Source organism: Trachurus japonicus, chromosome 10 (assembly GCF_045865225.1).
Source record: "Trachurus japonicus isolate A0001 chromosome 10, Traja_1.0".
NCBI classification, from domain to species: Eukaryota; Metazoa; Chordata; class Actinopteri; order Carangiformes; family Carangidae; genus Trachurus; species Trachurus japonicus.
Window position 1 is genome coordinate 8235160 of NC_140916.1, and position 24507 is coordinate 8259666.

General features: G+C 39.8%; 1 protein-coding gene across 2 annotated transcripts in view; it reads right to left on the bottom strand.

Annotated features, from left to right (window-relative positions):
• fstl5 (follistatin-like 5) overlaps window positions 1-24507 on the bottom strand; it is a 168469-nt gene that overhangs the window by 99830 nt on the left and 44132 nt on the right. For both annotated transcript variants that reach the window (XM_085789142.1, XM_085789141.1), the window contains exon 4: window positions 12835-13083. In XM_085789142.1, coding sequence (XP_085645268.1) covers window positions 12835-13083 — 249 coding nt within the window. The remainder of the gene's footprint in view (window positions 1-12834; window positions 13084-24507) is intronic.

Genomic DNA, 24507 nt, shown 5'->3' on the forward strand with positions numbered 1-24507 from the left:
GAAACTTACTCAGCCCATGATTGCAGGTCTAGTTCTGTGATTTTACCCTTAGATAAATTTTACAAGCAAGACAAATGCATCTGATTGCAACTGGTGATTGTGGAGGCCTAAGCAGAAAACTGTAAATATTGTGTTACACAGCAGAAGGTTTACCCAGAAAACAAAGATTTTCCACTGTGTACACAGTCAGGAGTTCTGATTCACCTTGCCATGAATTTTCACCCTCATCTTATTTTCCCCATTCCTGCACCTAATTTCATGTGTATTAATATTGGTTATGCTCCGTCCTTTCTCTAATGCATCCTTCCTGACTACGGCTTGCGAAGAAGCTATTCCTGCACAACCGAGACACAAAGAGTGATGAGACCATTGTGCTCTGAAATTTCCCTTACCTTATCAGTTCTCAACAAATGAGCCAGTGCTGGTCCCTACAGCTATGTCATACATCTACTCTGTTTTTCTACTGCATCAGTCTTCATTCAGCTATAATAAGGGAGGCTAACGGTGCCATGTATTCAGTGATATGATATGACCATCATTAGCGATGTCCATGTCCATGAGGGGGGGGGAAAAAAGCTGGAAAAACGATGGCATCTTTGTTTTGCTGTAAAGGCACTGATTTACAAGACTCTATTCTCCTATACAGTAAATTCCTACGATGAAATGCTCTGAAACATCAATTTGCCGGACTTATGAATGCTCAATGTCATGGCTCTGAACAATTAGCCTTTTCAGTTACTCATTTGAAAGTGAGTCACAGAGACGACAAGCATTCAAAAAATATTGCAGAAACTAATTTCATGTCATTCTTTCGAGCAGCACGACTTGCGATCCTGGCCTTGTGCTTCTCCATTCTCTGAATCGTGTCAAACATCAATTCACTCACTGACCACTGAAAATGCCACAATGACGACTGGCTCTGAACTTGTACAGGCTGAGGATGTTCAAGGCTGCTGGTGCATTTCTCCCTTAGCATCTTTATCTTTCATGTAATGACTTGTTTGCCCCTTTCTCTTTCTCTTCACGGTGATAAGGCTGTAGTCACAAATATCCATTTTCAGAGTAACAGACACCCCCCACTCCCCCAAAACAAAACAAAAAAACGTGTGGCAGTGTGTAGGCTTAGTTTTTCATGGTGTTGGGTCGCTGTTCTTAGTTACAAAAAAAAACCTATCTGATCCTGCATCAACTGATCTGACACACAGCTGATGAGCACATAATCTGGATAGATTGGACTGGAGCATTAATCTTCTTTGCCCTGAGGAACATTTAACCAGTTGATACAGCCTTGAGATTTTATATCCAAAATCCAGAATTAAAAGTCTGAAAAAATGTGATGCTTATTTTTCAATCTATCAAAAATCATCACAACATATCTTTCATAACTCAATCTGTGAATCTCATCCTCAAGGAAAAAACCTTCAATCCACAAAGCAGATCACAAAGTACATGAACTCTAACTTCAGAGTCGACCGACAACGAGATCTTGCAGCTCACAATGGGTTTGGACGTCCTTGCAAACTTAATGATCCACAGGTCTAGATTTTAATGAGGAGCTTGTTCTTTGGCACTGCTGTCGATGACAATGCCAGGTCTCATACAGAGGTTGCAGCGTTAATGGCGCCACAGAGTCATTAAAAGAAAGTGAGAGCACACAGGAGGTTCTGAAGCCCTTTACTGTACACAAGCTGAGCTCAGTGGATTGCCTCTCTGGAGGGAAAGACGCAGACACATCGTTAAGGTGGAGGGTCTCTGGAGGCCGGAAAGCTATGATGCTTCACAAGCATGTTTTTCTTGGCAGCGCCCCGAGGGATTTACCCACAAAGAGTTTGCTCTGCGGAGACGCCAGGAAAGCAGCTAAACAACAAAAGCACTAGTTCAACAAGTCTTACTTTCATAGACACAACCTCATTACAGATGTTCATCGTTGCTGTGCGGCATATGCATGTTGGGTTTGGTGAAAAATATAAAGTGTAATTATGATATATTGAGATTTTTTTCTTCTTTTAAAAGAGAGCTCTTAAATCTAACCTTCTGAGGGTTTTTTAGTATTTGTGCAGAGAACAGACATAAAATAAAGATTTAAAACAGTGCTCACATCACACAGATCTACAGTATAAGAGCCCACAGCCACATACACAATAAGCTATCATGAACAGACCACTAAATATAAACTAGGAATTAATTAAAGCTATGGTTTATTTGCAGTTTCCTTTATGTATGTATGTGTATATATATATATATATATATATATATATTTTTTTTTTTTTGTGGGTATGTGTAGAAAAGTCAGAAACAACAGCCTGTATCCATTTGTGATTTGAATAAATCAAGGTTGTGATTGATCATTGAATTAAACTAGGACCCTGAACGAGATTAGAAATACATGACAGTCACTTGTAAGGCTGTCACAATCATGACATTTTAGTTGATGAATAATTATCATACAAATTATTGCGATTAACAAATCTAATTGTCTTTTTCTGATCATTTTATGCCATAGTATATGCCTAAACATAGTTTAATAATACACATACACCTTATGAAGAAGAAGAAGAACCATTTATTGGCATTAAACATTGGCACATATAACTAAAACAAATATTAAAATTACATTTCTGTTTGCCCTTAGGCTTTGCAAATGAGTCAATGATGCTAATGTCAATAGATGCTAATCAAGATGTGGTCGACGAAAAAAAGAAATTTGGCCTCCAGATAAACACTTTTTGGCGCTCCACTCATGTCGTGATACCATAGAACAGGGGTCTTCAATGTTTTTCAGGCCAAGGACCCCCAACTGATGGAGCGATGGAGCAGAGACTCCTACTATTGTATACAATTGTATATTATATTAAACTTGGCCCAATGCCCTGTATAAACATACCTTGTTATAGTGCATTCACTACTAAGCTTTTCAAATAATACACAGGTTCATATATTCATGTTTTACAGATACAGTGAGTAGAGTGGCCGCCGTGCCACTACCATTTATAAACAGACCTTGTTAACTGATACCAATACAACAATGTCTGTCGATTGCATGATAATCGTGCAGACAAGCTATTCAAAATTGATGTGTTTTTTTTAACCATAAATGTAGAAACTAAAAGATATAAAACATTGCCTAATCAACTAAAAATTCCAACCCCTAGGGGTCACAGACCCCCTGTTGAAGATCTCTGCCATAGAAGAAAAAGAATGGTGAAAAACGACGAGGTAACAGTGATGGAAATATGGCATTTCTGTAAGTTTCATCCAGCTGTTTTTATACAGATGAATGGAAACGATTTTAGAGATTATACAAAATAATTGCGGTCACGCGATTATGTAATAATTGTGACAAGCCTATCACTATGTAATATATGAGAGAAGAAAAACTAAATTTCTGTTCATGCAGTCTTTAAGCCTATAATGAATGAGCTTTGAGAAAATTTCTATTAAACAATTGAATTCTAAATGCTATCCAATTATCCAATTATTTGTATTCGAGTTCGGATTCGTTATTCGCATTCGGAAAGAAACCGGAAGTGGGTGCACTAGAGACCTCCGCTGAGCTAGCCAGCTAACTTCCGCTTTAGCTCTTGGCTAACTAGAACGGGAATAAAATAATTTAATTGTGCAGCTCTTCTAGACTTTCCAAACGTATCGGACTGAATGGATCTAATTCTGGAAGTGAAACAAGTCGTTCCGTGGGGTTGTGACACTCAAAAGATGTATCCACCATTTTATAGCCGCTTCTTTTCCCGTTAAGGTGCATTACCGCCACATACTGTGTTGGAGTGTGAACCAGAGTCACCTGGTCATGTGTTGTTGCTCCTCTGCGATGACGTAAGGGACTGAGCCTGGGGGCTCTCTTCACCAAAACCAAACTGTGGCAGTGTCTCGTGCATGGATGTGATTGGCTCAAAATAAGCACTAACTTTGATCCCGAAAAACTATTCAGGATCAAAGCCTTACCAAAGCAAAACAATTAAATAAAACTCAATAAGCAAACCCAACTGTTATTCCAGTAATTAATACAGCAAATGTTTAAATAAGATTGTGTCTGGGTTATTGTGGGCTCATGTTTCAAGCTTGTTGGCACTTGTCATTTGGCCAGGTGAATTAGACTGTAACAACAATCTGTCCAATTATTGATTAGTCAATAAATAGAAAGTTAATTGGAAAAAGGATTTGGATAACAGAGTAATTGTGGGTGCAATTTGTTTTCCAAGTAAAAATGACAAAAAAATCTTTTCACCTCATCTGTGGTTTCTGCCATAGTAAGCAGCGAAGCATGAACAGTTTCACAAAACCATAGTGGATGTTTTTCACATTTTTCCCAAATATTTATCCACGAGACTGATTTATCAAGAAGATAATCAGCAGAATAACTAACAATGAAAGCAATCATTAGCTGTAGCCACACAGGGAATAGCTGATAAACACATGACTTAAGGAAGCTGAGGATTCAAAAGGCTCAGAGACATGAGCAGCAAGGGTGCAGGTGAGATCATTAGCACAGTGCAGGTCGTCAAGCAGCTGCAAATGCATTTTAATTGTAAAAGTGCTTTTCTCGGCTCTGAGATATCAGTCATTTTGTCAGTAATTCCTACAGCATGTATACTCAGCTCCCCAGTCCAGCATCTATCCATCCATTTATCATCCATCTTTACCTGAGTAGACTATATGATCCTTCAAAACGCTGCATGACGTTATTTTATCTGACTAAATGAAGCCTGCAGCAGACCATTTTGAGTATTTTACTTCATACCGGTATGATGAAATCCAACAACTCTAGTTCATTTTAATGTCGAAACAAAGCCCATGCAAAACTTTGATCTGTCTTCCCCACCGAGGTGATGCAATCGCGAAGCAAATGATGTAGTGCAACCGTACAGTAGGTAGTAGTAAATAAAAAACTGAGATGCTCAGGCACATAAGGTTTATTGGGAGCCAAATGTCTGAAGGTTTTCTAAATGTATGATCTCCCAGATAATTGGATGTGCTGAATGTACTGAAACCAGTTGCTTGATGTGCCACAACCTTAGCCCTAATTGTCTCCGCTTGTGGCAATTGCCTGCTGTAGAGATTGCTCGCCTTCATGCACACATTGCCCCTCCGCAGATTGGACAGGCTTTTGTGCACCACTTAATTTTCAATCAGATCCGATCCTGGCTAAGTTGCCATTCAGAGCGAAGGGAAAATGGGGGTCATATGCTCTACCTAGTGCTAATGAGAAGCTTCAGTCAACACATGGCTGTCATTTTTTATCCCATCTACCACGGCAGATAAGAGGAACAGACAAGGTCTGACTGACAAGTCTTGTCCATTTCCAACATAGAGCCATCCAACTGGGACCACAACCAACAGTGGCTCCTCTTCTTTGCATATGGATGTCAGCTCTAGAGCAATCATTTCCACATGGGGACTAATTATTTTGATGTCATATTAATATGAAGCAGAATCTTCAGTGATCATGAGATGCCTCAGACTGGTGATACTGTATGTGGTCTCTCATTAAGACATCACTGTGACATTTGAATACAGTGGGTAATTGTACAATCTCAACGCTTCTGTTAAACAACAAGCCACAGGAACTGCACTTTAATTCCCCTTCAAATTCTCATCTAGCAATATAATACAGTACTCAAGAGAAATAAATATGTAAATCCACAATATCAACACAATATAATAATTTTTGGGGGGGCTATAACTCTAATGCACTGTTTCATGAATATTTGCTTTGGAGGGGGGTTTGTGTTTAATCAGCAGTAGTGCAGTAGAGGGCTGGAGGGTTTAACTTGGATTTCAGATCCGTTCAATACATAAGCAACTAAAATAAGATGACCTGCATATTAATAATTTTTTAAAAAAACTAGGGTTTGCACTGATTGTGTGGCCACCGAATGTTAGCGGCTGATAAATGGTGGAAATAGACCATCGGTGACCGGCTGATTGCCATTTCATTAGGTTCTGTATATCTAACAACAAGGAAAGTATGAGCCAATTTGTGGCAGTCAGCAGAGCGTTCGTGGAGCCAGCATGTCATCCATCTGGCACTGACAGTTCATTTATGGCATTGTGTTTTGAATTTAACAGCCTACAGACATACGATTACAACCAGTTTAATATACTGGACAGAGAGAAGACCTTACGTTGCTGTAATGATAAGCTCTCACGCTGCATCGGGGGCAACAACCGAGTGAATGTCTCAATCATAAACATCAAAGTCGTATGTGATTACAATTATAATGTTTGGAAAAAATCAAGTTGGACAGTTAAATAGCTAATGTATGCACTCAACAATGACAGATTTGAATGCTACATTCAAACCCTGTATTTTCAAAATGTGTCATTTCGGAGTAAAATGTATTATTCAATCAGCGATCAGCTCGTCACACGCACCGCTAAAAACACTGGCAGTATGAACCTAATAAAATCCTTCTGAATGCATTTTGCTTAGCGTTATAGTCAATTGGCTGAGTGCACTACCTTCTTGGAAAGAAATGACACAATCTTTCCAATGACAGATTCAGCTTCAAAAGGATTTTCAAAAAGAAAGCGCTAAGACAGTATAGACATCTGCCAAAACATCAAGCGCTGTGTTTTTTTTCCAGGTCCAAACACGATGCTCTTCAGTCTGGTTAAAATAAACTCTGGTGCTTTTGATGAGTTAGGTGTGGTTTATTTACGCAGGCGAAGAAGCCATCCCTTGAACTCCGTCTGGGCCAAACAACTGGACCGAGACCACATGAAAACAGGGTCTCAGTTGTCCACACATCCAAACAAAATCTGGTGCAGGTTGTTTGTGGTGTGAAAAAAACAGCCAAGCACGATATTTTGTGACAGATGATAAGAGACTTATATATGAACTGACAAAATAAACTGCCATCAAATGCCATCATGTTGTGTTTGTGAACTGCTCAGGAAGCAATTATATCATCGATCAGAATAAGCAAACGTTGGTGTCAATTATTTGGTAACCATGGTGATATGCCACAAGCGTCATCACAAGTGAGGGTAAATCCAACTCGTTTGTGGCCTGTAAAGACACAGCGCCTAATCTCTGTCTCGCATTATTCTGAGATCAATTTGCAGCCTCCAGTAATAACACCTAAAATCATCATAAATAGTTGTTTTCTAGAGAGCGAGTCGTTACTAGACAATATAATTACAAACAAACAGATGGACTTGCTGTCAATCACCAGAATAATTTTGTTCCCCCTTCATTGGTCCTGATGATGCATTGATGATGCAGAAATACCTCACGGCACGGAATAGTCCAATCAGTACATCAGCTATCAATTTGTAATACAAACCATGAGGAGTAGCTTAAGTCGTACAATGTGACAGTCAGTGTGAAGCTACACCAGACCACAATGTAATTTTCCCATGGGTCATACTAAATGAAACTGAGCTACAGGTGTAAACATTCCTAAAGAGCCAAGAACACAGTGGCCAGCATGAGCACAACAACATGTTCAATATGACACAGTTACAGTAGCATGCTGATTTTTTTTAAGCAGCTTTAATGTTTACCTTGTTCACCACTTCAGTTTAGCCTATAAGAGTGCATGAGATGCTTGATGAAGCCACTTTAACTGTGTGCAGCTTTACCGTGTATTAAGTTGTGATACCAAATCCTAAAGTAAGGATGGAAATCGTAAGTCCTAGCCTTCCTTTTCTAATATGCTGCCAGAGTAAAGTAATAGTTTGATATTTTAGGATGCATCCAAAAAACAGCAGGCGGTTCCTATACCAGTTCCTCTGAATTCACACTTATTAACACTTTGGTGAACTTTAAGAATAAAAATTAATGTCTCTAGACCATTACATAGCTATGAACAGAGACATCCCACTAGTTGCCTGGAAATTTCTTTATTAGTGAGCTTTACAGGTGCTGAAAGTGATTCTTTAAACGAGGGTCAGAGCCACGATATGCGTTTCCATGGTTTTCTTCCATCGCCTAAGCTAAGCTCACCGGTTGCTGCCTTGTTTAATGAGAATGACATGTAAAAAGTCCAGTATGTTGGGCGTCCACTCCTGACCGAGATCCGTGAGAGCTCTGTCACTCCGAGTCCAGCGCTGATGTACTTTATCTGTGACCTGAGTAAACTCTACTACTTTTGTACGAAAGACTTCTCTGGTTTGTTCTGGGGCTTCCAATACAAAGAATCGGGATTAACATTTTACTGTGAAATTAGAAACATGTGTGCCATCTGAGCTGATGGTGAGCAATTTGTTTCTAAAGTCCATTCACTGAATATGGTTGAGCTTATTTTTTTTCTCCTCCCAGGAGTGTTGCTGCTGTGTTTTTGAAATCTTCTCAATAAGTCATTTAGGTCCAGGGTACTGAAGTTAGTCCTCACGGTTTGTATTACATGTGACAAACAGTCAGTGTGAAGTTACACCAGTCCAGAATGTAATTTTCCCCTTGGTCATATTAAATGAAACTGAGCTACAGGTAAGAGCCAAGAGCCATCTACAGTAGTGGCCAGCAAGAGCACAACATGTTCAATATGACACACAGTAGCATGCTGATTTTTTTAAGCAGCTTTAAAGCAGAAGTAAGTGATATATTTGTGTTAATATAAGTCTTAAATAGTTATATCTTCCGACAGCAATCACTTACATAGAGTGTTTGGACTGAAACACGGGTCTGTCAGTCACTCTGCTCTGCTCTGAGCCCAGGAGAAAACATTTATCGTATCCTACAGTTTTTATCCAATGAGGAGAGAGAACGGCATGCAGGGCTGTGTGTGCAGCCAAGGGACGCCGTGAATGTGGCGACGTAGGGACGAGGACTGTTATGGTGCGTTCAAGGAAACTCGTATTTTTCCGACCGTGAAGTCGTACCAGTTCGATCTGGTACGAGTTCACGGGTCTGAAGTTACGAGTGGCCGTTATAGTGACTTTCACCGGTAAAACAGGTCGGAAAAACACGAGTGGGTTGCCTGGAACGCTACAAAGTCGTAAGTTGTGACTTGAAGCTGTAATTTACGATTTCAAAAGCCTGCCTGGAACGCAGCATTAGCGAAAACGACCGGACCACTTACTTCTGCTTTAATGTTTACCATGTTCACCACCTCAGTTTAGCCTATTAGCATGCTGGCATTAGCTAACTGGCAGTAAATACAAAGTGCAGCTGAAGCTGATGGGAGTGTCATTAGTCAAACAGCTGCTGAGACATTTTACCAAAAACCAAAAATGTCAACCTCGTGATGGCCCTGGAGGAAAGGTCAAGGAATCTCACAACTTCACAGACTTTGTCCTCTGGGGAAGTTAAATGTTTTTAACAAAGTTTAATGGCAATGTGCAAAGTAATTCTTCAGGAATTTAATGCTGGGCCAAAATGGCGGACTGACAGACAGACAGTGGCATCCCTGGAGCCATCTGTTAACATGGTTAAAATGTAATCACTTGCTTTCTACAAAATTTAATTGAAATCTGTTAAGTAGATTTTATAGTACCTAAAGCAGACAGAGAAACAAATGGGACCAAAAACCATAATCTCTTTGGTGGAGGTAACTCATACTGAACTGCTGGAAATTCATTATTACACTGTGATAATGAGTATATCTCCATACTGCTAGGTAAATTGAACCCATTACCTGGAGGACAAATAATCAAGTGACACATTTAACATGCCACTGAGGGCACATTCCATTTTACCCACTTATAACCTCTGAATCATAATGACATCTAGATTTGGTTGTAAGCTCTATTACATTTGCTCAATTATCCATTTCCTCTGAATACCACGGCGCCTTTTGTAGTATTAACAAAGAATGAATTCTCTGCAGCTGTTTATCATTCAGTCAGTCCCTCTGTTGGCCTCTGTCAAGCTTTAACAGGGAAAACAACAGATTTTTTTTTATGATTTATGAATTTATCTTTTGAATATCTAAAAGCATTGGGGGGGGGGGGGTTGTCTTTAGCTGCAATTGCTAATTACGCCAACAGGTTCCCTTCTCGTCCTCCTCCTCCTGGCGATCTCATCCAATGAGAAATTGATTATACATCAGTCACAGTACAAAGAAAACCCATCTGGACAGAGTGAGGGACACGATGAAGGGAGAAAAAAAGGGCTTGTGTTTTGAAAAAAAAGAGCTTGTGTTTTTTTTATTCCTCCTTTGGCTCCTGTTGATCTGATATTGATTGCTTGACATTGGTCAAATATCCCACTCTGCATTGCGGATAGATGCTGATTGGGTGTAGGGGGGGTGGTCTGACAGGACAGGGCACACGAGGGAGGCTGATTGGGATTGTTACCCACCAGGGATGTATCATTGATCTGACTGCCTTTTTTCCCCTCTTTTTTTTGGTTCTGTGATGGAATCAAACAGATGCTTTGGTTGTTCATGTTGGCTTACCTACACTGTGTCTGCACAGGCTGTTCTTAATGTATGCCAAACAATGAGGTGGCTGTTTTCAGATGGTTTGTTTGGCACTTGTGAAGCATTGGGAGTTGTTGTAAAAAAAAAAAAAAAAAAGCTTGTACACGTTTTCCTTCCTTGCAGTTTGGCTTTGTTCATCTCTAAACTGAGCATTTCAGCAGCGCACTTGGAAAGGAGGATGTGCTGTTTTTTTGTGTGTTTTTCTTTTTTGTCTTGGGTTTTAACAATCCAAGGATGTTACACTCCCCACCCAAAGCTCTGTGTATGGAGGACCACAGAGAGTTTAATGTAGAACAATACAAGGATGCAAAGGCATACCTAGTCATCTATGAAGATAGTTTTCAAAACTAAGTAAGTGAGGTAAGAAACCTTGTCAAATCACTGCAGACTCTCAGTCAATTGCTCATGAATATTATGAATATGCTGTCTGTGAGCAATGTGCAGCTATTCCCCTTTACCCTGAGGGAAACAAAAGGTGCAGAGTGTCAGGAGCTCTTACTTTAGTGATGTCTAGTTTTTACAAAAGGGAGAGTAGCCTTGTTTCCAGGGACTAAGAATAATTGCTGTGTTTATACAATAAATGGCAGAGAGCAGTCAAGCTTCTCTGGGGAAATATGAACACTGCAGCTCTACCACCTGCTCCTGCCTCTAAACCGAACTGTGCATTTCACAAACAGCTATATGACTGGTTCAAGACTGTGTCCTTTGTTCTTTATGCTGTATTTACCATGCAGCTTTTTTTTTTACAAACTTGTCAACAGTTCACATCAGCATATCTTGTATGTTCTGCGGTACGTTGTGTCTGAAATGTTTTGTTACACTGGCGTGTGATTTCGCGTCATTTGATGTATGTGTTTGTATTTTGACATGAAATATTAAGACGTGCAGTAAATCATGAATCTACTTCAGAATGGTAATTATTCTGCTGAGAACATTAGAGATAGCATCCTAATTACAATGCTGCTTTTCATGTTTTTCCCCGTATAATATTCCCATATGGATTCACCAACATCATTATTTTTCTCTATGACAACATGAGAGCGTGAAATGCTTGATGAAGCCACTTTAACTGTGTGCAGCTTTACCGGCGTGTATTAAACAAGTTGTGATACCGAATCCTAAAGTAAGGACGGAAATGAGGAATCATAAGTCCTAGCTTTCCTTTTCTAAGATGCTGCCACAAAGTAATACATTTACATTTTAGGATCCATCCAAAAAAACAGCAGTCAGTGCCTATACCAGTTCCTCTGAAATCACACTTATTAACACTTTGGTGAACTTTAAGAATAAAAATGAATGCCTAGACAATTACATAGCTATAAACAGAGACTTCCCACTGGTTGCCTGGAAACTACTTTATTAGTGAGTTTTACAGGTGCTGAGAGCGATTCTTTAACGAGGGACAGAGTCAGGATATGCGTTTCCATGGTTTTCTTCCACAGCCTAAGCTAACAGGTTGCTGCCTTATTTAAAGTGACTACGAGGACTTTTGGAAAGCGGAAGTGTTTTCATAATACATTTCCCATGAGCCTAAGCCTATAAGTAGTAGTTCCGAATATAAACAATGCCAACTTGCAATCCGGTGGCATTATTGCCATGACCAACCGGGCAGCGGAAACCAGGGCGAGTGGACCACCAATAATATCAAAATAACTATGAAGACAAAACGATATATTTATCGAAAATGGACCCATTAAAAAGTGTGGGTAATGTAGAGTCATCCACATTAATATGAGACTATTTTATAACCAAAAGCAAACTTCTCAGGGTCTCTTTAATGAGAATGACATGCAAGTAGTCCAGTACGTTGGGTGTCCTTTAATGTGAAATTACAGTAGAAACATGTGCTCATGTGTGCCATCTGTGTGACATGGTGAGCAATTTGTGTCTGAAGTCCATTCACTGAATATGGGTGAGCTGATTTTTCTCCTCCCATGAGTGTTGCTGCTGTGTTTTTGAAATCTTCTCAATAAGTCATTTAGGTCCAGGGTACGAACTATTTATGCTTACATGCCAAAATGGAGATTTTACCAGCCAAGAGGAAAATCAGACGGGTACTTCTTAATGACGGTTGGTTATTTGCCAACAAGGCTGAAGGAGAAGACTAGCTTGGATGCCAGCATTTGGCTGACTGTAATTTCCCTCCCAGTTCAAGTCTCTTTGCTCATAGATGATTCAGTTATTTCTCCATTTCTACACTGATTAAGTTTTCTTATTCACATTTCTCATTTATCTATTCTTTTTATGTCATAAGAAAAACAGTCCTATGTTGTCTAACATAAATAGCACGGCGCTGACACTACGGTTAAGTATTTGTGTTGCATGGGAGTAAGTAAAGTAAGTTAAAAATATACGTATTTGGTGGAATTCACACTTAAAAATGGTACAGAGCAAGTCACAGTATCCACTGGTCCACACACAGCCTGCATTAAAGAAAGGTCACAGGAGCTCTTACCTTTGTAGAAGCACTCCTCACTGTGTGTGATGGTAATCCTGTGTCCGCCCAGACAGGAGGCCCGGTGGAGCTCACAGTGGTTCTGGTAGAGCTTCCCATCTGAACCGCACACGGGCTTGTAGTGCGGTTTGCAGTGGTCCAAGCACTTGCACTCCCCTTGGCCTGTCTCATGGTTGACCACACAGTGACGCCCCAGGCCACAGTACTTGTGTTCACAAGGACCTGGGTAGCCAGTGTGTCCGATAAAACCTGCAGAAACAAACAAAACCACAATCACTGCCTCGCACTTGTCTGCCTCCACCACTCCTGTCACATATATGTGGAGAAATACATAAAATAAAATATTCACCATTTGTCTGAAATTTGGTCACAATTGCTGTGTAAATTCTTGATTATCGGCTACAGGAGAACAGTCTGAGGTCAACGTGACCTTGACCTTCGGACCACTTTGCCCTTGAATCCCAGTGGAAATTTCTACACTACTGTATCAATATATCACAAGGCTAAAATTGTGTCCTTGACCTTTGACCTCCACAATCTAATCATCATCCTTGAGCCCCAGAGAGTGTTTGTGCCAAAAAAAAAGAAGAAATGCCACCACGGTGTTGCTGGGATATTGTGTCCATGAAAATGTGCCGTGAATAAAGACAGACAGACAGACAAACCTGAAAACAACAGGCCTCCAGCTCCGGCTGTCACCGGGCGTGAAGGCAAAAAAAAACAACCAAAGAGCTCAATTTTTGTCTGCGTACAACCAGTCATTGACACTTGTATCTGCCAAAACAGATAGAAAGCCTGGGTTTTTTTCACTCTTGTTACAGGCTGGGTTTCATTTAGGCCGTTTCAGTCCTGTCGACCCTCAGGGATTCCCCATCGATACTGGATGGTGTTTTTCTCAACGCAACGTGTCAGTCAAATCCATAAATTATGCGAGTCAAGTTCTCTACAAAGCACCCACCGTGGGAGTGTTTAAAAAAAAAACTGTATTCATTTTATGCATAAAATCACCCAAAATTGCAATGGCAGGAAAAACACATCTGTTTTGTCATTTAATATTTGCTCATACAGAAACAAGACTGCAGAGATGTCAAGTAAACTTAAATATAGCACAATCAAATTACTTAAAATTAACTAGGAAAGAGAGACGTGTCTTATTTTACCAATTCTGTCTTACACTGTGACCCCAATAATGACAGAAACTAAACTGTCACTGAGTATTCATGTGATCCAAGCGCTGAAAAAATGACAGCTTCACATGAGAGAAAAAGCAAAAATTTATGCAAGTATCCCTTTGGTGAAGCATGTATCTGTGACTGACTTCAGGGCTGCAGCTTCACAGCAGACCTTGAACTCTGACCACTGTGTGGAAGAAGCAAGAAGAGGAGTTTTCCAGTGGGAATTAGTGGAGTAACAGGGGTGAAATGTAAAATGTGCAGCTTGTTTCAGCAGCATTTGGGAGGAGAAAGAATAAAGAGAAAATCATTTTAAACTGATATATTGCAAGAATGTGATGGTATAGCTTTATTACAAAGAGGAAAGTTTAGTGTGGTTTTCTCAGAGGTGAGGATCCTGTTGTGATCTGCCTTTCCAGACACTAAAACCTCTTGACAGGCCACAGAGCAGTCTGTACAGTAACCCATGAACTTCATCAAATATATCGACTCTCTAATAGCAGCTTTACTCACTCACATTGCGCTTTGGAAAATGTCCTCAAGGTGTGGCGCTATGATGAGCAGAGGAAATAAAAATCTCTGCCATCAAAGAGAAAAGACTCTTATGGCTGCACCGTTACACAGAGTTATGAACAGAAGGGACGGGTGGCAATGAGCACATAGAAAATGATTATAGGTTTGTTCACTCCTTATTCTGCTTGTGAAAAGGTCACTGTATTTGTTAGTGTACTGTCCTTTAGGGAAACTGCCCAGGTAATGGGCTTACAATAAGAAAAAAATGTATCTCAGGGTGTTTTTTTTCTAATGACATGACAAACAGTATTTTAATGGCTACAATCAAAGCTGAAATGCTCACACACACACACACACTTACACACACACATCCAAACAAAAGGACCAAAAGAGACTCAAACACAGAGCTGATGAATGAAAGCTCTGACATAACAGACTCTGCAGCACCACAATAAACTGCCTCATGAAGTCCTCTTTAATGAGCACAAAATAAATCATAACACACCCTGCGAATATTGGGTTTAGAGGCATATGTCTCATCATTATGAGAGGATCAGACAGAGGAGATGAGCCTAGATGGAGACATTGGGTTTGATGGTGTGGACATCAATGTTTCATGCGCTCAGTCTGAAAACCTCTGTGGCCTCGATTTCCACACGGCAAAAGATGTGCCCCCACTGTGAGTTATGTTTTCATTTTCTGCAAAACTTTAGTCAGCTACACCTCTTTATTTTATTTTATCTTATCTTTCAAGTTAACATCTTGTTCAGTGCGTAACAACTGGCACAAACAATATAAAACATATTTCAGGAGTTCAGGGTTACTTCACTGTAGCTTCACTAAAAGACATTTCATGAATGAATATATTCAGATCTTAGCTGCGTCTAACTAACTAAAACACAACAACTGCACGTTACCTGACCAGCACCGTCTAGCTGCCAGACAATTGATTATGTTGATTTATGAAAACAATAACTTTGTTTTGTGTTATTGCAACAACCGTGTCTTTTATTAGCCCCTATGGTAGAAACAAAGCCATCTGGGTTATTATTACTGGCAATATTAAGAAGGAAAGAAAGAAAGAAAAGGCAAGATTGGTTTTTATGGTTATGTTGAAGCAAATCACAGCACTTGGTTATTGTTGGAGAATGATCATCTCATATTGATCGAGTCCATTCTAACATAAAGCATGAGATAGAATAAGAGCTCTTGTCTCAAGTGTTTAGGTCATGCACTTTTCCACATCCAATCATCCACGTCAAATACTTCCTTTGGCTGCCGCACAATGTTCACAAACAAACCAAATGTTGCCAGTGTAAGTTTTGCATTTTTACATTTCCTCCAAAGCATATTAGCCTATGCTAATTAGTTGCACAAGATTGCAATTTGTTGAGCATGGGTTTGTACTGCGTTTAGTCTGGATAAGTGGCCTGCAACACAGTCACGGAAAAAAAAAATAAAAGAGGAATAAGTCAACTGAGGAGCATACAGACTGGCATCCACCAACTTTATTCTCACATTGCACACACTCTGTTTCATTACTGACCAATAAATATTGACTAGAGAGCAGTGCTTCAATGCATTAATTACAATCTATGATGCATTTGGCTTCTAGCAGTATGATCCACTGATAAATAGACTTGCATGGAAAGCAAGATGCACTCCCAGTGTGCACAGACAGCCTAAGCAGATGGTTATAGTAATGCATTAAATAAATGACATTGCTTCTTAGGTCAGATACAGATACATCACACACTCAGGAGTTAGTATCGGTTACTTTGGCACAGTTTGTTTCTTCGCAGCCTTATGTAATCCTGCTAACAGATAAAAGCCACATAACTGCAGGGCTTTGTTTTTCCTTCTATTTAAACACCATGAATTTCAAATCTTCCTAGGCTTCACCGAGAACTTCAATATTATTAAATCCTTAAATTTCCCATTTGACAGTTATGTGACTTTCAATTAAATGTGCTCATTTCAGCGGCCGGACGACAGGGTAAACAAGCCGACTTCAAGAGTTAAGCCTCATTCGCATCCATAGCATCTCCTCACACAGTCCTGCACTATCCTCTAGCCGTCACAGAGGATTTAGACGAGATACGAGTGTGTACACTGTGACCTGATTGGAGCCAGTCAATTTGCTAGTTTATTAATTCCCTGCGGTGCCCTGGCATAATGATTATTCAGTGAATTTGTGTCGCACAGTCAGGCATCCTCTGCCACCAGCAGGGTCAGCGAAGGGCGCAGTCATTTGTTATCAGTATGCACATCCAACAGCCTGGTCATCAGCTGACATCAGAGACAAATGAGGAATTGTGGACAGCCATTCATTTATCGATGACCTGTTACTTTTTCAGAGCGTGGACTGAAATACATGATGCTCAAGAGTCGGGGTCGACTGGAGCGTGTCGAAAACCCGGCATCAGTCGTGCGCTTGCGTCAGCCACTGAAAATGCAGTTCACATCCATGTCTCTGTCCAGAGTTCAGAGATAATACACCGGGTAAGAACTTAGTAAAAACTACCAGGTGTGCTCTTTGACTTGTGACTTGGGATGTGTTTTTGAACTTATTTGACTTTTCTTTGATCAGATTTGCTGTTCTTGTTGTGTGTCTACTGCGTTGTGTGTGAGTGTCTGTGTTCACATCATTCATACAATGCACCAAAAAGTAACAGTCACGGTAAAGCTGACCTTTGACTTCTTGGATATAAAATGTCATGATGCCATTACTGTAGACACTGTGAATTTTTTAACTAACATGAAATCTGAGTTTAGGGCCAAAAATGTGTTTTTGTGGGGTCACAGTGACTGGATCATCCTCAGATGAAGAAGTGCCAAATTTGAACAACACTTATGATATTGTGTTTTTGTAGGGATGGACTGCCATTTATTTTGGACTGTTTTCTATGTATCGTCCTTAGTTAGGGATGTTATTAGTCTATGTTGTTTGTTTTGCTTCATTTCATTACAGGCTAGTTTCCTCCCTCAGTTAGATTCCTTCTGTTTGTTGTTTTGGCCTTAGTCCACCCTGAAGCTTTCTTAGTTTATTGTAATTTCTATTTATGTAAATAAACATTTTCTTCAAATTTTTTAACTTTGCTATAGACAGCCTAAGAGGAAGAGAAGCTCACCATGGGACTTGAATGCGGAAAAAATCTCCATATAAGTGAATGGGAGACAATCGAATCACAAAAATAAAATTATGAGTCCCATTCACTTACATGGAGATTTTTTTCCGGATTGTTGTCCCATGGCGAGTGTTAGGCTACTTCCTGCTTCCGCTTAGACTCTCTATGGCTGCTTGAGTCTTGGGAAGGACGGGGTCTGCATGTTGCACTCAAGCCACCCCTGGATGGGGCGTAACATTGAGACATTGTATTCACGGGCAGACGTAGCAGCTATCCATCATTTACACAGGCGACAGCTGATCATCTTGATAGTGTCTGTGCAAAAAAAGGCTTGTTTATTTCATGGTTAAAGCCATAAAACAACAACATTTAACATTTGTATTACTACAGCAACTTGTTCAGTGGACATGAAGCACTCTGCTAATCTACCGTATGACCTTTGATCAAGTTCTAAAATAACAATCAATAACAACCAACACTTTGAGGATTTTAAAAAGGCAGGACAAAAAAAGAACTTCAGTGTAGAAAATGGATTTAGATGCAAAGAAAATGAGTCTGAATTGTCTCATTAAAAACAAAGCAGGCAGAAAACGCGCCCAGTGCAGGTAAAACGTTAACCTTTAGTCTGAGCATGTAGGCAACACCAAGGTCCTGACATATGTTACACCAGTGTGCATCGTTTGAAGGGCGTCCTCCCTCGTTGCATGCATAATGAGGTGAACACGGGGCGAAGGGATAACAGGCGCGCTTGGACAAGGCCAACATAATCAGATTGTCATTGCAGATGGATCAAAGCTTCGATATCACAGCAGAAGACAGGCCCCCATGAAGTAACACAAAAAGCATCATAATGGAAACTGCCCTCCACAAATGTGCAACAACGTGCTCTCTTTGTAAAGTCATTCAAGCTGCCTTCTGACATCGCTGGTGCTTCTTTCTGAATTTAAATGCTCACATCCACTTAAGCAATATGCCCTCGATGTCTTAAAGCATGTTTACTCTTGGACAAGCGTCTCCTTTTTAACATGCTATACTCCATTTCCTTTTTTTTTTTTTCCAGGCACGGTTTTTTCTCCTCTTCCTTAAACTAAGAACGTTCGTTTGGTTCCCATCTGATGTTTTCCATTACAGCAGCTCAGAGTCCTGAGGGAGCGAGCAGAGTGTGGTAAACAACAATCAGAGGCTCTGAGCTCACTCGATGCACCAAGTTAAGCTGGCCCACAAGGCCCATGAAGGGGAACAAGGGGATGCAAATCAGAATAAACAACTACTAAAACTTTTACATGGCACATAAACAATGTCACATTCCCTCAAACCAGCTGACACTTTGCTTGATTAAGTTCTTTGAAAGTCTCAACAGAAGCCGAGCTGCTACATGAGGCTATGTGCGTGTATGTGTGTGTTTCTGTGTGTGAGTGACTGGACTAAAATGTGCATCTACAGTAGCAGCAGTTAAGTAGATTACAAGCCAACCTGCTGTCACGCAAATAACAAAGTTCAATGGATTCAACGTATTAAATGGCGAAAAGGTCTGACATCATTCAATCTGCCATCACCCAAGGTTTACTCCAACAATCACTGAATTAAATTGTGACCATTAGGCAGCGTCTTCGAGTCTAATAGCGGAACAGTGCGCTCTTGAATGCCACCAATTTATTAACAGTGAATTATTTTTTAGTGGAGTATTTATGAAGAGAGGAAATTAATGGCTTAAAGCTCAATTCATTTTCAGCCGGCTTGAGTCGTAGCTATCCACAGTTTTGTAGATTTAATTTCAGATGTGCAACAAGGGGAACCAGTAAGGGTTTACTTTTGCTCCTAAAGACACTTGAACAAACCTGTTACCGTTTGTTGGGGGGTTTTTCGAATAATTAGTTAACCCCCAGAGGATTGTCACATAGAAACACACTTCATAATATGAGGATGCAAGTCAAACTCATTTCTGTATTTTCACAGTATTCAGTTGATGAAATGTAACTTTCATCATTTGAAAATGCAAAAAAAATTGCTTTGCCTTGCTATCCATGGGCTATCATTAAAAGTCTTGCCTTAAAATAACTGAATATCAGATGCTATTTTTCTTTTTTTGTTTCTACATTTAACTTTCAGAGGCTCCTTGAGTGTTTTTCCACTCACTTAACACATTAAACACTGTACACTGTCTGTGTTGAGAGGAAAGTTCAGCCTAGGTTACACTTGTATACACTATTTAAGTGTAAATGTGCATAATCATCTTTGCACACTCAGCTGTCAGTGCAGAAGTACTGAGATATATTTATATATCCAGCGACTTCACTAGAAGTGTTCTTGACAAAGTTCTTCAAAAATAAAAATTGTTGTCGGACGGAAATAAGCGTCAAAAAAGCAGCAAGTTTGCAGCTTTGTTATCTCTCCAGCTTTATGCGTGTCAAGTCAAAGACTCATTTCTGTCTGCCTCCAAGGTGTGGACCCGTATCTATCAGCACCGTTACGGAGGTGTTGTGTTATCAACCGCTGAAATGCACGACGTCTCCTTCCCCCCCACCGTACACTAATTGCAACACTGTGACAACACTTTTACTCCTGGTGGCATAAACAACTCATGAACATTTTATGAGTAGCTATTTGAGGCATGAGAGCTTTTTCAGCCCTTTGGAGCCGAGTAACCCACTATGTTTAAAACATTGATGACTTCCCTTCCACCTCAGTGAGTCCGTCCCATAGTCCTTCCTCTGAAATGCAAAACACAAGCTAAATTTAAAATAAAAGTGTGATGCCATTTCTCATATTTAGTAACTTCACACTTTTGTTGTCTATCATAACTCACTGAAGGCAGACGTAAAAAAAATCTTGGAGCTACTTTCATACCGTCGCGTGGTTGGACCTGATACAGTCTGGCTTTATATTCATGTGGCCTTGTTCTTTTTCTTTTGCTATTTTTGTTATGTTTAATGAATTCAATCTCGCCAAACAGCATGAACAGACGGCAAATCCGTGGTATCATTAATAAAGTAGTTAAAGTTGTTTTTAATGAAAGCGCTGCTGTGCAACTTGCAGATCTGAAACCTCGCCAGTTTTACTCCTTGTGTCTCTGCTCTGTAAACTGCTTCTATACCTCCATCATCCTTTCCTGTTACAGACAACATGCATGTTTTTCCACTCTCATGTACATGTACTGTAGCAGTTTTGAGGGGGAGGGGAGCATCTCCCCTTCTATTCCTAGAGATACAGCACCCTGGCTTTTTGCAGAACATTATAATGTCACTTAAGTTGAATTTTGACCTTTTGGATTAAAAAAAATGTCTGTTCTGAGAGAAAAGGATGCATGTATGGACGTACATTAAACTGAAAACAATGCCTCTGGGCACTGCTGTCACAGGCAGGAAGTATAAAAATGTGAAGAGAGAATTCCTGCATTCACATTTTAGAGACTCAAGCCTTATATGAAATGACTGAACAATAAAATGCAATTTTTTTCTTCAATAATAAAACGCAACCACAGTGGAAAAGTGCAGAGGTCAAAGTCACTACATGCTGACAGGGAGATGGAGAATTGTCACGTGTGATGATGGGAAGTATACAGCGACAGGGGAAAATGTGATGTATTTCCACACGACACAGGAAGGATCCCAGGCAGGTATAAGAGGCAGATATGGGATAGGCAGTTGTTTACTACTGAACATTCATCTTGTTGCACTCAACAAAACACAACTGACAGCACATGAATAGACTGCGCTGAGTGTTTGTGGAATCTAAGAGAGCATCCAAATCAAGTAACGTTCAATTTATACATAAAATACTGTCTGAAACATTCATCAAAAAACACTTTGAGCACTACAAAGCCCATACTGTAAAAACAAATTAAAACTACATGAATAAACAACACATGGGATATAGTCCAGTTTGTCAATGCTGACTTTAATAGCCATGCCACAGCTGTGCCTAATAACAACACCCCTCCTCCACAGTGATGGACTTTTTTCATATTTCACTGTTTCATAACTACATTTGAAACACAGCAGATTAATTAGGTTTCTTTGACACTGATCCACAAAGAAGGAGCTTAAAGGTACAAGTGAAAACATCACATCTCTTTTAGAGTGAAAAACATCAGATATTTGTTTTCTCCACAAGGTTTTCAAATCATGCAGAAAATGAAGCCTTTTATTTACGTAAACACTTTGTTCTAGGATATCAAGTCCACATTTTAAACACAACTGTGACTTCTGATACTATAAAAACATGTTTTTTTCCCTATTCATACAAATTGTGCATGTGGTTTAAATATGGTGAAAAATGCTGAATTGTGGAGATTATCCTTTTGAGTAATTATGTAATCATATTTTTATGCATTCTAAAAAAATATTTAAAAAATATAAGGATATTTTGAGTATTTTTTCCCCCTCCAATTAAAATAATCTACTGAGAACCTGCTGTGACAGACACTATGTCTGTTATAGTCATACAATCATCTCTGTCCCAGCTCTCGTCTCGGTGGCACGACGACACAAATGTGCCCTATAATGCGTAATCTCTTGTTCACGACAAATAAAACTACACAAATATACACATCGTAAAACGTATATATACGGATATATAACGCTATCCACCGCTGCATGAATTACCTTCACGGCAGCTTCAATGAAAACAAATGCACATGGCCAGGAGGAGGGTTGGCCAAATATTGAAAAAGTGGAGCATTTTGGTAAACATGTACTTTCTGGTTACTTTAATTCATCCAGATTAGTTTGTCAAAAAGATAAAAAGTCTTAGTTGTAGAGATGATGAATGTCATAAACTGGTGCCATTTTAGCTAATTAACTGTATTGTCAGAAGTAACTTGCAGCCTAAAATCACTAGTGGATTGTGTTTTTGTCTCCTTGAACAAAAGGAGTTTCAGGTGCTGCAGTCTGTCTGTACAGAATGAATTGTGACTTCCAGTATTTGAAGCAAACGCTGCAGCTGGGGTTTTAAACTGTCACAAACATTTAATCAGCGTTTCTCATCTTGTGTGCCTCATCCCTTTTTCAGATTGTATCTCACAGGTTGTGAATATGACTAGGCTGGCATTAATCGCTGCAGTGTCTGTCTTCTCAGCTGGCAAAATGTGATTACAGTTGCTAATTGAACCTTTGAGTGTTATTTATAACTTAAGTTACTTACAACTGTTAAAAGATCAGGCTAATTGAATTGAGTGAGGCCATGAGAGGATCCAGATTTGAAAAGCCGATCCGATGCTCCATTTACAGTCTGAAGTGCCAGCACTGCTTGCTTTCTTAAACAAATGATAACCTTTAATTTCTCTACTCTGCTGCATGTTAGCAGGTAAAATACAGTGTCAATATTTACTGAATAATTCTGTACTCCCACTTGCTCTGCTGGATGTTATTTTCTAAATTAGTTTTAAGCTAAAGATTGGGTTACTGCACTTCTTACTTGATGTTTTCCTCTACATTGTGATAAAGATATAGTGAACTTAGCACTTACACGCCCCTCGGCAAATGCTACAATATTTGCATTAGTTCAATTTGTGTAATGCTTTCACAAAAGTTATGCAACATATTGTGGAACAGTTGCACTGTAAAACACAGCCATATGAAATACTTAAGTCATTATCAGAAAAAAAAAGTTGTCAATTTCAGTAAAAAGGTTGAAAGAAATGCGTTATCTCCAGCCTCTTCCAGCATGTGTGTGTGTCTGTGTGTGCCGTGTGTGTGTGCCGATCTCTGGCTGAGTGTGTGTGCTACAGAGTGGATATGAGAGCACCTGGCAGCCACTTGGCAACTTTCCGTCCCATTTCATTCCCCCGCCTAATGACTGAACGTGGGCCTGTCTCCTCTCTCATTCTGTCCACATCAGGATGCAGCACTTAGAGCATTTCCACCAACAACCCCATTTATCAGAGATTGCAGACTAATTGTAAGCACCCCACACTACTCCCATTACCACTTCACATTACAGTGAGTTGTGTGGTTGGTGGGCAAACAGCAGAAAGCTGAGCTATTTTTCTTTCTATATCTGATATTTGGGGTTTCTTCTTTCTCTGCTGCTTTAATGGTTTTCTTTATTTATTTTTTTTGATGATTGTGTTTTTGTGTCTCTATAATCAAGGATCAGAAGAGGTGAAATGTGCATGCATATCCCTTCAGATGGATATATACATATATTTGTGAAGTGTTACACAGAAAGAGAGGACTTCTTCTCCTCAGGTAAAAGGCTCTTAACTTCAGTGTGTAACTTACAATGGTTGGTTGTGGATTAAGATGTATGAAAGCAGGCGATAAGTGTTGTGTGGCTGTGTAGTGTGTGTTGCATGTGTGTATGAAGCGTATGCATGCGTCCATGAGATGAGAGCGGCAGGAGAGTGGCAGCACTTTTTCAAAGCCTGCCTTCCTCAGCTTTAATATGAAAATCTGAAAATAGTGACCTGAGGACACACTAGTCCTTTCTGTCCAATGTTGTTTGGACAAGGACACAGGATTACAGCTAGAACAGGACTGTGTGAAACATACTGTATGTACTGGACCGTATACTGTTCACTCAAACAAAATCAACACAATGAATACGTTTTTCAAACTTCATTTAACCATTCAAAGTCATTTCAATATTCAAAACTAAATACACAGCATTAGCAGTTGCCTCTGTGTTCAAGGTTATGTTGTGTGTGAGAGTCTGAGCTTTTTAGGATAACAAATAACTTACAAAACACACAGAGACAGAAAAACTAATCTAATAAAGCCAGTCTCTCTCAGTGCCGAAATTACAGAAACAACGATTCCAATTAACCAGTTAATCAATTAAACCAACCTGCATGTTCCCATCATGCATCATGGGAAGACAGGCACTACACACCTTATTGCTGACCACTGTAAACCACTGTG